This window comes from Helianthus annuus, chromosome 6 (genome assembly GCF_002127325.2).
Source record: "Helianthus annuus cultivar XRQ/B chromosome 6, HanXRQr2.0-SUNRISE, whole genome shotgun sequence".
NCBI classification, from domain to species: Eukaryota; Viridiplantae; Streptophyta; class Magnoliopsida; order Asterales; family Asteraceae; genus Helianthus; species Helianthus annuus.
Window position 1 is genome coordinate 43,671,871 of NC_035438.2, and position 13,686 is coordinate 43,685,556.

Below are 13,686 nucleotides of genomic sequence, written 5' to 3' on the forward strand. Positions count from 1 at the left end.
ACAAAGAAATGACTTATTTGTAAAACGCAATGGCCATAATACACTTAAAATGTCTGTTTTCTAAAACGCAATGGACTGAAAACACATAAAAAAGTGTTTTACCTAAAACGCAATGCACCAAAAACACAAAGAAATGTCTTATATGTAAAACGCAATAGCCAGAAAACACTTAAAAATGACTCATTCTAAAACACAATGGACTGAAAACACCTAAAAATGTGTTTTACCTAAATGAGCCAATTTATGTAAAATTAATTTTTCTGATGCGTTTTTAGTACAACAATTTAGTTGAAATTTTTTTTTACCCCAGCCAGGGGCTTTGCCCCTTGGACCCACCAGGGGCTGCCGCCCCTGGGACCCCGCTACCGGGGGCTGCCGCCCCCGGACCCTCGCAAAGATCGTAAAACGCAATAACTAAATCAAAAACCCAGATTATGAAAATGAAATTAAAGAATTTCTTACATGGATCGAAAGCTGATTTCTTCATCAATTGACAAAATTTGAATGATAGAAACACTTATCAACGCTCGAATCGAACGAATCGAGTGATTATCTCCAAAATCACTGGAAAAAACGAGATTTTTTCTTCAAAAAAAGCTGAAGAACACGTTGATCGGGTTCTGAATCATTGATTGGTGATGAAAATCGCACTATAATGTAGTGATTATTGAGATAGAAAGTGAAGAAATAGTTGAAGATGGTGGGTTTTGAAAATGGTGGGTTTTTGAATTTACTGGGTTTTGAAAAAGGAAGAAGAAGGAGTTGAATTGACTAAAATACCCTTTCTCTTTATTTTAAAATTTGCCACATGTCATAATCCTATGGCTTCTTATCCTTCCTAGCGAAAATTAACTTCCTATTTGATCTTTTTCCCTTGGTTTATATACTATATAATAATTAACTAGGAATAAGACCCGCGCGCGTTGCCGCGCTTACGTCGCAAACATCGAATGGATTAGTCCAAACGTCATGTGATGCGTTAATCATATGAAAACGCGTGCTTCGACATTTCCGATTGAACTCAATGTAACCTATATAAGCATTGTGATTGGATCAAAACATAAAGTAAATCAAATTTATACCGTACAATCAAAAGATATTATATGTGACCCGACTCATACATAGAAAACGTAACACATGTAACGGAAAAGTTGACACGTATAATTAAAAGAGATTAATTGGAGCTTTTGAAAAAAAAAAACGGAAAAAAAGAAACTTTGATTTGACTCCACTCGATTCGAAACAAATTTTACAAAACATTCATAAAATAAGCACGAAAACATATTATATTTGACCTGACTCGTTTCCCAAAATAGTTTACGTTAAAAGATACACCAACTTGAATTTATACCGAAACGTACATAAAAATATGTACCTAAAAATGGTTTTCTTATAGGAAAACGTATTATATTTGACCTAGCTCGTTTTCAAAAAAAGTTTACGTCGAAACGTAGAGCAAATTGAATTCATACCAACACATACATAAAAAATATTTTCTTTTAAGTAAAGGAGGTACAGGGGTAAACTCGAAACAAATTATTAATAAAAAGCTTAATAGGTTAAATACGTTCGTAAAATCATGCCAAGTAGCACTAATGTCGCACCATTGTCAGCAACCACCAACATCAGAAAAGCTCGTAAAAATAAAATAAATAAAAAAGGAATAAATAACATCCAACGAAAAACAGACGTAAAATTGTTGAACCACGCACACCCATTGCGTCATGTTAATACAAAAGTTAGACGTAATGTAAAATGTAGAAAGGAATAACTAAGTCGATCTGGGACCTCCGCGTTGCGATAAACTTGTCAAACGGAGAAAAATAGACGCGTTGCGACGGGGCCTGTCAAACTAAAAAAAATAGACGAAAAACATTGAACCCCCATGCACGTTGCGACGTGTGGACTCGCAATAAAACGAAAAACTCGTGAAAGATAAAAGTATGAGGCACTAAAGTTGAACAGAAAAAAGTATTTGTGTTAAATTGTAAAAGATTAAAAGTTTTAAGGTTAAAAGTAAAAAAATTCATAAAGTTTAAAATGTAAAAGATAAAAAACTTGTAGATTGAAAGTGAAAAATTAAGTTTTTTTTTGGGAAACACCCTATGCATAGGGTACAACCACATAAAGCAACAATATGTTGCTTATTTATAGTGTGGTAATATAGAATGGAATAACAGCCATAATATAACTAATAATCATGATTATGAATATAATATATAGGGTGGGAGTTGGCTACAAAGTCCATTTTTCCTACAAAGTGTACAAAGTCATAAAACACCATAATGTAAACCATAAAACACACTCAAAACCCACATATAACATAGTGGGGGTTACTAAAACACCATATTTGTGGGTTTTGTGTTGTGTTTTGAATGATAAGGCTATGATTATTGAATGACTAACATTAGTGTGTTTTATGTTGATTATCATATTGGGTTTTATACTCATAGTTGTACGATGGTGTGTTTGACGTTTTTAAGAATGGTTAGGGTTTGGATATTGTGTTTTAGGTGTTGTTTGTTTTTTGAAGAAAAGTGCTTCTTGCCACTTATGTCTGCGTCGCGCAGAGCTTTGGATCCTGCAGCTTGTTTGTTTTCTTGAAGAGCTTCTCACCCAAAACCTCTTCCCCACCTCTTCCCCAAGCAGACATGAACCCAAGTCTTCAAACCTCTTCTCTTTGCCATAAACTTTCTCTGCAACTTTATCTCACCAAACACACACTCAAATGAAACGCAGGACCTTATCTTCTTCATCTTCCTTGAAGAAACCCTAAACACAATACACAATTTATGTTTGAATCCTCCAAATACTCACATCCGACACCCTCTCTTATCCTCTCGTTTTCAAGTCTGGTGACACCCTCTCTTATCCTCTCGTTTTCAAGTCTGGTGGACCACAGGGAGGAGCCGGCGGCGGCCGGCGAGCCTCTCCGACGACCACTCCGGTCGACATGCTTCGACAAACCCTGCTTCTTTCTAATGATGACACAGAATGACGGTGGGGACGAGAATGATAGATGAAGATGACGGGGAGGTGCCGATGATGAAGATGATGTGTAGATCGACGACGGTAGCACCGCCGTTAGCGGCGGCGGTGGTGGATTTGAACGGCGCCCCTTCCCCTCTCGTTTGACCGGTGATGGTGACATGAATGGTGAAGATGAATGATGACGGTGGTGGTTTATTCTCTGACGAATCTCACCGGTAAAACCCCGTCTCCTTTATTTTGCTTTCTTCTCTTTGTTTCTGAAGATTGATAAAGTTGAGGATAGTGTTTGACGATGTTGTTGATGATGATCTGATGTAATGAAGGTGTAGAAGGTTGCAGCTGCTGATTGTAGAGAGAGAGTAGAGAGAGAGGGTTGAGGCAGAGAGAGAGAGAGAAGTGTGTGTGTTGTGTGTGTGAAAAGTGGTTTTGTAGAAGGAAAAAAAAACAAACCCTCTTCTCCTTGCAGACTGCAGACATTTGGTCCATTTCTTCTCCTGCAGATGCCTGCAGATGTGGTCCGCAGACTGCAGACCTTTTCCTGCAGAAAAAACAAACAACACCTTAGTGATCTTCACTATGTTATTTGTGGGTTTAGAGTGTGTTTTATGGCTGAAATTGTGGTGTTTTAAGACTTTGTAGGAAAAATTAACTTTGTAGCTAAATTCCACCCTATAATATAATATTGATATTGTAAATATGAAAGTAAACAAACAAATTAATTGCAATTATGATAATAATACTAACAATAATAGTATTCAGATTTAGTAGTAAATATTTCTATTGTGTATAATTGCACTAATTATAATTGTAATAATATAATTTTTTTTTAAATTGCAAAACTATATTTTTAATTTATCGTCGTTGTTCTCAACTATCGATAAAGGAGAACGATTGGTAGCTATCCTGTATATAAAAATATATCAAAAGACATAAGTTCAAGTTTTAGGAATATAAACCCATCGGTGACCATTGTCTTTTAGAAGACAAGGTATAAGGAGAATGTAACAATCTTGTAAGCACTACTATTTTCTGAAGCGTTTATGAGCCCACGTGACATCCTATGGAGGGGAGGGAAAGGGGGTGTGTCCGAACTAACGCTGTGTTCCCGAGTTAAGTTAAGGGGAGAAAAGAATGGATTCTCTCATTTTCTTTTTTTTTCTCTCCATTTCTTTCCAAATTGGAAAGATTAAGTTTAGGCAAAAAACATCTCATTTTCCCTTCTCTTCTCTCCTTTAATGAAACTCTGGAACACAACTAAAAATTTTTTACTTCCAAATCTTTTCTTTTCTCTCATTTAATCAAACTCAGGAACACAGTGTAAAGGAGAAAGGAAGGGAAAGGACGGTGGTGTTCGTCTAGATTAGAATGGACAATGCCAATATAAAGCAAAGAGTGCGTGTCTCTTAGCACCCGAAAACAATGCTCTTGTAAATATAAATAAATCTTACAGTTAGGCCATGTGTAGTCATAAAGCCCCTTTGTGGGCGTTATGCGACACGTGTCGTGCCACGTCACACAGGGGCTTTATGAGGCGTTATGTCACTAAAGCCCGTAGTCATAAAGCCCCTACCTCATCATTACTCAATTAATTAATTTTCGTTTTTTAAATTAATTTCTATTTATAAAATTAAAAACCATTTCATTAAATAAAAAAAAAGATTACAATAAAATAAAAAAAAAACGTTAAAATAAAATAAATAAAAAAACTTACACTAAATTAAAATAATTAACTCAAATTTTGGTGGAAAACCAGAGCCCATAAAAACAAAACACAAAACCAGCCCAAAACCAACCCAAAGCCCATAAATTAAAAACCCTAAAATCCCTCTTCTTCCTTGTCTTCCTTCTTCTTCCATATATACCTGCAACACAAAATTAAAAACCCTAAAAACAGAGCATTAAATATATGAGGGGGAAACCAGAAAATAAAAAAATAAAAATAAAAAAAAAGACACACATCACGCCGCTATATTAATCGCGCCACACCCCCATTTTCGTTTGATAGCGCCCACCGTTTCGGTGTGGATGGCGCCATGGCGGCGCCATGAGTGGGCATACCGCCCCACTACGTATGCTCTTAAATGTCATTTTAGTTCATGTGGGGCCATTTTGACAGTTTAGTCCAAATATTTGAAACATTGTCATTTTAGTCCAGATAGTTTCAAACGTTACCATTTTAGTCCACTGGTTTAACTTCATCCCTTTATTCTGTTAACTAGAAGGTCAAGTCAACCATATAAAATGATCGAATTACCCTTCTAGCTAACAGAAAAAATAGACGGAGTTAACCTAGTGGACTAAAATGACAATGCTTGAAACTATTTGAACTAAAATGACAATATTTCAAACATTTGAACTAAATTGACAAAATAACCCAAACCACAGAAACTAAAATCACATTTAACTCTTAATATAAGTTTAAAATTTCTTATGTAAGAAAAGAAACAATAAAAATAGAATGAAAAAAATCAAAACAAAGCATTTTCTCATTTCCATATAAAATATTAGGGCCGACATAACGTGTCAACCCGATCTGTTAAGACACGAACACGATAAGACACGAACCCAAAACACGTAAACACGAACACGACACGAAATCTTGTCGTGTCAGATTTTCGAAACACGAACACGAACCTGTTAATAAACAAGTTACATGATATGACATGTTAAGACACGAAAAAATTACGGACGTATCATACTATCATATGACCTGTTTAAGACACGAACACGACCTATTTAAGATACGAACACTACCGAATTGGGGAAGCTGTGAACCGAATTGGGAATGGTGGTGTTTCTGAGAGAGATTTAAAAAATTGAATTTGGATTGCGGAAAAAGAACCGTGTGTATGTGTATAATTCATCCCAGGTCCCACGATTAATGACCCCATGTCCACATCCACATATAATGTTTTTAAATTTTTAATTATTAACATGTACTTAACGGGTCTTAACAGGTTAACGGATTTTAACCTGTTTAGACACGAAACCTGATAAGGTCTTATCGTGTCGACCTGTTTTAGACACGAAACCTGTTAAGGCCAAACTCGAAACATGATAACTTCGTGTAAGTTCGTGTCATATTATCGTGTTCGTGTCGGAATTGCCAACCATGTAAAACATAAGAGCATTCACATCCAAATAACTAAATTATGTGAGTGGTGTTTTTAAAATATAAAGAATATAAAAAGTGGTTGTGAGTGGAGGAGAGAGAAAATGTTACTGTACATCTGTATATTTGGGAGAACACTGTTCACCGTCTATAATTTTTTAATATATTTTGAAAGTGGTTGCGAGTAGGAGAGAGAAAAGATAATGATAAAGATATAAAAAAATTATTTAATCCAAAAGAAGAGAGAAAATATAGTGTTTTTTTAGTGTAATTTAGGGTGAAAATATGGTGGATTAAACGTGAATGCTCTAAATCCGCTCCTAGTAAAAGGATATTCATATTCCCTTTTACCACAAAAAAGACATAACAAGTTACAAGTGTTTTGTCTCTTCATCTTCATCTTCCCCATGTCTACCAAACGATCCCACCTCCGATTCCGACTCACTTCCAATCATCGCCTCAACTCATACCTCTTCCTCTTCACCCTACTCTCTCTCATCCTCTTTCTCGCTCTAAAACCCACCCACCACTCCACCCCCAAACCCCTTCCAAACACCACCATATCCACAACTCACAACCTCCCATCCATTCCCAAATTCGCCTACTTCATCACCGGCACTAGAGGCGACGGTGCTCGCGTGGACCGGCTGCTGCGGGCGGTGTACCACCGGAGAAATTATTACTTGTTGCATCTGGATCTGGAAGCTTCTGATGCAGAGAGAGTTGATCTGGTTAAGAGTGTTGGGCAGTTGGAGAATGTGATGGTTGTTGGGAAGGCTAATTTGGTAACTTCCAAAGGGCCGACAATGATCGCGTGTTTGTTGCATGCTGTTGCTGTTTTGTTGAAGCAAGGCAAGGATTGGGATTGGTTTATTAATTTGAGTGCTTCCGATTATCCGCTTATGCCTCAAGATGGTTAGTTAGTTTTATTTGTTACTTGTTTTTAGTTTTCATTGCAGTTTTTTTGGGATATTATAAGTTAGGTTGTGTATCATTAAAGTTTTATATGTTGTACATGTCCTTGTAAGATGATTGTTCATTATTAAGTAGTTATCCATATGTGTAAGGGGTTGTTTGGCATCTTCTGAATGGTTAAGTGCCGAACCAGAAAGATGTCTGAACCATTAAGAGCCAGTATAATGTTTAACCGTTCAGAGGCAAGGCTTTAACCATTTAGACTCAGTATAATGCTTAACCATTCAGAGGCAAATGTCTGAACCATTCAGACATCTGCTTGCGAAACAAACAGTCTGAACCATTAAGGTAGCGTTCGTTTCATGGAATGGAATGGAATGGAATTAGAAAGTTTTTCTTTGTAAAATTGATCTTGGTTGGGGGAGGGAGGAATTTGAAATCCCATGAATTTCTTTAATCAATGAAATTTGTGACTATTTCAACATTCCTTAGAAATCCTTCACTCAAATGAAGGAATGGAATGGAATGTTGAAATAGTCACAAATTTCATTGATTAAAGAAATTCATGGGATTTCAAATTCCTCCCTCCCCCAACCAAGATCAATTTTACAAAGAAAAACTTCCTAATTCCATTCCATTCCATTCCATGAAACGAACGCTACCTAAGTGCTGAACCAGTAAGAGGTCTGAATCATTAAGAGCTAAACAAAGAGCCCCTAATACTGTAATGTGTCTACTAATTTAAATTAAAGTAAAGGAAAATGTGAGAACAACTTGTACACTGGATTTGGGAGATAGGAAGCTAGACGGTTGCGCGATTACATAACTGTTTTATGTGTCACAAATAAAACAATAGTTACATGTATTTACGCGGTTTAGATGGTTCTCTTCTTAAAATTGGTTGTATATTGATTATTGAATGGCCTTTTCTTTTACCCACGCGTATATAGATAGATATTTATGTATCTTTATTGATTAATTTCCCGTAAATTCTATTAATAGTTTAATATCTTGAACCTTTCTTTTTATCATGAATGGATTCACAACCATTGTGATTTCTAGTCAAACTTGACTATATGGAGGTGTTTGGATTCGAGTTTAACTGTTTTGAGTGATAATGCGATTTTGAAGAATCGGTGTGTTTAAGATCATTGATTGTAAGAAAATGGGCTGTAGAAGATAGTGATTGAATGTGATTTTGTTGTTTGAAGTTGTAATGATATGTTGTTCGAGTGTTTGGCAAATTTGTATCATCTAAGAAAGGTTGGACAAAAAGTGACGCTTGTAAAAAGTGGAGATACACGAGAGTAAAAGGTTTTCAAGTTAGGTCCTTAAACAAGGGTAATTAGCCACTTTATGTTGCCTTTTGGGTGTGTATGAAGTTGAATATCCAAACAACAACAAAAAAATCAAATAATCGGTTTTGATTTGCTAACTAAATTCCTCCCCAAAAACATATGCTACATTGCGTTAGCCTTATATGTTCTCCATAGGTTGTGCCTTTTTTTACCCATATGCATAAAGTGATAAAGACCATATAAGTTTTGTAACATTATTAAGCTGATTCTTCTTGTATTTTTTTCCCTCTTATTTTTCAGATATTCTCCACATTTTCTCCTACTTGCCACGTGATTTAAACTTTCTTGAGCACACAACCAACATCGGCTGGAAAGAGTGGGTTTACAGTTGATACTTGATCCATCACTTTGATACGCTGCATAAAACAACAACGATAATTTCAATTTACCAACTTCTAACTTTTGCAGGTTTCAAAGGGCTAGACCAATTATCATTGATCCCGGTTTGTACCATTCAAAAAAATCTGGCGTATTCTGGGCCAAAGAGAAACGATCAATGCCCGCTTCATTCAAGCTGTTCATGGGTATTATGATAACTTATCTTCATTCTGTTTGTGTTGGCTCTATATATCAATAAGCTAATATTAATTGTAATAACATTATTTATGATTATTTTTTATATTTTGTTCAACAGGTTCTGCGTGGGTTGTGCTAACCCGACCCTTTTTAGAGTTTTGTGTATGGGGATGGGACAATCTTCCTCGTACGCTTCTAATGTATTACACGAACTTCTTGTCATCACCCGAGGGCTACTTCCACACCGTTATATGCAACCATAAAGATTACCAAAACACAACCGTCAACCACGATATGCACTACATTAAATGGGACAACCCGCCAAAGCAGTACCCTGTAAATCTCACGATACAACACTTCCCTGACATGCTCGAGAGTGGGGCCCCCTTTGCCCATTCTTTTTCTAAAGATGATCCGGTTCTTGACAAAATCGACACAGAGCTTTTGGGAAGGAGATCAGACCAAAGCAGTGTCATTTTTGGGAAGATAGATGTTGTTAGACCAACTTTGAGTTCAAAGAGACTTGAGAAACTTATAGCTGATCTTTTAAGTACCCAAAATTTCAGGCCTAGACAATGCAAGTAAATATGGTTTATAAAGGCATTGTAACTGTCTTTATTATTGATTCACTGCTGTAATTGTGTTAACATTTTTTTTTGTTTTTTGTTGAATTTTATAAATTAATGGAGTAAATATGATTACGGAAATTTTGTTGTTTAATATTAGTATACATTTTAATTAAAATAAAACAATATAGAGTATAATTAGAGATGAGCATTTGGTACTCGGTACCGGTGTTGTACAGGGTATATTCGGTACCGGTATCAGTTCCTATTTTCCCTCTTTTTTTGGTACCGGTACCAGTATTTACGGGTAAAATACAGGTACTGTACCGGTACCAATACCTGGTACCAAACGGATACCGTGCTCATATCCCTATGTATAATAAACGTTTGAAAAAAGCTGCTCTCTTTTAGGCTTTATGACAGACATTGTTTTAAAAAAAAGCTATTTTACAAACTTTAAAATATTGATAAAGATTTTGTTAAATTAGTTTCTTGAATTATCTTATTTTAGTTCACGTTTATACTGATACCGTAACGAATTAAGCAATAAAACTCTGCCATATATATAGCTCAGAGAATCTCACTAGTTTACAATTTGCATGTCCCAACGTGACAACTTAAAGAAGTAATAACGTAATCATAAATTCTCCATGATTTCCTCTCTTCCAATCACCAATTTCCCCCTCAAAACAAACCCTCTTTCATTTTCAATCCAATTCATAATTTCAAAACAATTCCATATCTTCTTACAATTTCAAATCCGCTGCAATTCTGTTACGTTACAACAATGGAAAGCCGAAGAACCATGACGATGAACTGGGACGGAATAGAAGACCTCGACGACGATGACGACGTTTTCTTCGACGCTTCTTCATCGTCCGACGAAGAAGAATCATTCGAAGACACCAGCATGTCATTCACCGATTCCTCCATCTTCTCCGAGTTCCACTCGGGCAAATACGACATGTGGATGACCACACCTGAATCCATCTCCGACAGACGACGTCGTCTCCTTCAAGGCATGGGCTTAGGCACCAATGAAGAAGATCTTTTTAACAGACCTCCTGCCACACCAATATTATCGCGTAAAACGGATATTCCTCCTCCTGCGAACGTATGTTCGCAGGAGGAGAAAGACTCCTTGTCCCCGGTTTCTGTCTCTCCAAAATATGCTGACAAGGATGAGACGACAGAAGCCGAAGGCGAATGCGAGTGCCATCCGGTCATTTCGGTTATTTCGGATGGGATACTAATGCGGTCGAGATCCGATGGTAGTATAAACACATCGGTTGGTGATGCTAAAAAGAGGAAAGAAGAGATTATTGGCTCAGTGTCGAAGCAACGGTTAACGCGGACGTCATCGTGGTTTGCCAACCCGCTCATTGCGTTGTCGTCGTTTAAAAGAGGACAGCAGAGGAGGATTTTCGTGGCGAAGGAGCATACGGATGATAGTGATGACACGAATGGGGTGGGGAGACAAGAGTCGATTTTGGTGATTAAGAATTTCGATACGGGGAAGGAGTTTATGGTTAAGGAGTCGAATGTGGATGGGGAAGGGGATTGGAATAAGTTGAGTGATGTGGAGACGGGGAAGGAGATTACGACGGAGGAGTTTGAGAAGAATGCAGGGCGATCGCCGAAGGTGAAGGAGTTGTCGGCGAAGGGGGGTAGCGATGATCGGAAGTTGAGGCGTGGGAATTCGTCGTTTCAGAAGAGTTTCAAGAAAAGTAAGAAGAAAGGGGCTGCATTGTTTAAGAACATGAAGTTGGGGTCGATAGGTGGGTCGAAGACGGATAAGGAAAGGGGTTCGATGATGAGTGCTTCGCCTTCGATGAAAGATGGTAATGCAGCATCGACATGTGAGCAAAAACCGTCTTCGCAATGGGTGAAAGCACGAGTTCATGGGAAGCCGTATAAGGAGTTTACAGCATTGCATAGGAGTCAAGAGATTAAGGGTCATGAAGGATCGATTTGGACGATGAAGTTCACGCACGACGGGCATTATCTGGCGACTGCCGGTGAGGATAAAGTGATTCATATATGGGAAGTGCAAGAATTCGATGTAAGGGCGATGCAAGGTGGAGATGATTCGAGTTCAGCTGGTAGTACGCCAGCTCACCCGATGGCTATGGTGGCTAGTCCTGACTGTAGGCCACCGTTGCCCGATTCAACGACAGAGAAGAAGAAGAAAGCGAAGAAAAAGAAAGCGATTCCGGACTATGTTCATGTGCCCGAAACTGTTTTCGGGTTGTCGGAAACGCCGTTTTGCACCTTGAATGGTCATCTGGATGATGTCCTGGACCTATCCTGGTCAAAATCTCAGGTCAATTTAAATCTATAAAGTTTTTAGTTCTTATAAACTTAGCTTTTTACCACCAAAAGTTCACATTTTATGTTTATGGCAGCTCTTGCTTTCATCTTCAATGGACAAGACAGTAAGGCTATGGGATATTAAGACCACGGACTGTTTGAAGCTGTTTTCTCATACCGATTACGGTACGAGCATACAAAACAAGTCAAAACATGTTTTTTTGTAACCTGTTAATCGCAAAATACAATGTTTTTTAACCATGTAACTTATATGAATGACAGTGACTTGCATTCAGTTCAATCCGGCTGATGATGACTACTTTATAAGCGGTTCACTAGACGCCAAGGTTAGAATCTGGAACATTCCAGACAGACATGTCACGGACTGGATTGATCTGCATGAAATGGTAACCGCTGTTGGCTATTCTAGCGACGGCAAGGTAATTTTGATCGAAAAACTCGACTAGTTTTCTCTAATTGTAGATTGAAAGTCAGTGAATGACTGAATGGTTTATGTTTGTATAAATGCAGGTTTCGGTTGTTGGTTCTCATAAAGGGATCTGTCGATTTTACAACACTGCGGGTGCATACCGTTCCCTATAACTGTTTCTGATACTTAATAAATTATCGTATATGCGCCTCTTAGTTTATTTTCAATCTTAGATTGCAAGCTTGAGCCTAAGGATCAAGTTGAATTGAAAACTAAAAAGAAGCCACAGCCTAAGAAGATAACCGGTTTTCAGGTACTGATATGCCCTTACACTTAACTTTACCTGATCGATTCGTTAACGTCAAACTAATAAATCATGTTGACTTGCAGTTTTCCACATCGAACCCATCTGAAGTACTCGTGACATCAGCCGATTCGAGGGTTAGGATCTTAGACGGAACAAAACTCGTTCAGAAATACAAAGGTATGCATGGTTTGACTTTCAGGTCAAACCAGATGAGTTTTAACATGAATTTGACTTTAAAAGTCAACGTGTACTACTGACTATTGATTTGTCACAGGTTACAAGAACATTAACAGCCAATTTTCAGCTGATTTTAGTCCCGATGGGAAATACATAATCAGTGCTAGCGAAGATTCGCAAGTATACGTTTGGAGGCACGAAGAACCCAAAGCGAAACACAAACATCCAATCATTAAATCTTACGAACACTTCCCTTGTAAAGAAGTTTCCGTTACAGCACCATGGCCCGGAATCAGCAAACTCGAACAGCCATTTGTCGCAATGCATTCCAAAAAACACGCAAAAAAGTCCCTCACCACACTCCCACCACTGGGCGCCGATGACAGTGGCCAAAGCAAACGATCTGCATCGCCGCTGCCACCGATTCCTAAAAAGAGTAATCCCTCAACGGATAACGCTGAAGACACAGACCACCAAGCTCATGCTGACTCTAGCGTAGGGCCGTGTGAGTCATTCAGCTCAGCAGCCACCGGTTCATCGGGCAGGCTTGATGAAATGGCATCACCTTCACCGAGCACCATGTCATCTCCAGGGTGGGGTAGTAACCATGGTAGTAGCCATGGTCATAAGACCATCCAAGCAACAGCATGGGGGTTCGTGATCGTGACTGCAGGCTTGGGTGGTGAGATCACTGTTTTTCAAAATGTGGGTCTGCCGTTTAAGGTTGGCCGCTTGTAATAGGTTTTACTTGTATATAATGATTCTTTGTCGGGTCTTTTGTATGCTGAGGCCTGTCTAGTCGGTTAAAAGATTCATTGTCAACCAAGAAATTTGCTAGTCGGGAGGACTTTAACAAATTAGTAGCTCCCAGATTCGAACATTCTATGTTAGATTCTGTATTGAGAAATGTTAAATGTTGCGCAAGTGAAAGATGTTTGTTCTGCGTGTACAACATTAATAACATCATGAACTTGGTTCAACATAAGTGAACAAACGGATGCACC

At 38.0% G+C, this 13,686-nt stretch overlaps 2 protein-coding genes across 2 annotated transcripts; both read left to right on the plus strand.

Annotated features, from left to right (window-relative positions):
- Window positions 1-6,452: 6,452 nt before the first annotated feature.
- Window positions 6,453-9,599, plus strand: LOC110865345 (beta-glucuronosyltransferase GlcAT14C). Its single transcript, XM_022114585.2, has 4 exons — window positions 6,453-7,018; window positions 8,617-8,692; window positions 8,785-8,900; window positions 9,011-9,599. Exons 1-4 carry the CDS (start codon window positions 6,511-6,513, stop codon window positions 9,475-9,477), a joined length of 1,167 nt encoding a protein of 388 aa, XP_021970277.1. The 5' UTR covers window positions 6,453-6,510; the 3' UTR covers window positions 9,478-9,599.
- A 471-nt stretch (window positions 9,600-10,070) lies between these two features.
- On the plus strand, window positions 10,071-13,589 carry LOC110865343 (WD repeat-containing protein 44). Its single transcript, XM_022114584.2, has 7 exons — window positions 10,071-11,781; window positions 11,864-11,954; window positions 12,051-12,208; window positions 12,300-12,351; window positions 12,432-12,511; window positions 12,589-12,682; window positions 12,780-13,589. Exons 1-7 carry the CDS (start codon window positions 10,246-10,248, stop codon window positions 13,418-13,420), a joined length of 2,652 nt encoding a protein of 883 aa, XP_021970276.1. The 5' UTR covers window positions 10,071-10,245; the 3' UTR covers window positions 13,421-13,589.
- Window positions 13,590-13,686: the final 97 nt, after the last annotated feature.

Excerpts from the sequence above, each read along its gene's own strand:
- LOC110865345 (XM_022114585.2), top strand. The coding sequence starts at position 6,511 with ATGTCTACCAAACGATCCCACCTCCGATTCCGACTCACTTCCAATCAT. Across the intron at positions 7,019-8,616 it reads TCCGCTTATGCCTCAAGATG|ATATTCTCCACATTTTCTCC; the intron begins GTTAGTTAGTTT and ends CTTATTTTTCAG. Across the intron at positions 8,693-8,784 it reads ACCAACATCGGCTGGAAAGA|GTTTCAAAGGGCTAGACCAA; the intron begins GTGGGTTTACAG and ends TAACTTTTGCAG.
- LOC110865343 (XM_022114584.2), top strand. The coding sequence starts at position 10,246 with ATGGAAAGCCGAAGAACCATGACGATGAACTGGGACGGAATAGAAGAC. Across the intron at positions 12,209-12,299 it reads GCTATTCTAGCGACGGCAAG|GTTTCGGTTGTTGGTTCTCA; the intron begins GTAATTTTGATC and ends GTATAAATGCAG. Across the intron at positions 12,512-12,588 it reads AGAAGATAACCGGTTTTCAG|TTTTCCACATCGAACCCATC; the intron begins GTACTGATATGC and ends GTTGACTTGCAG.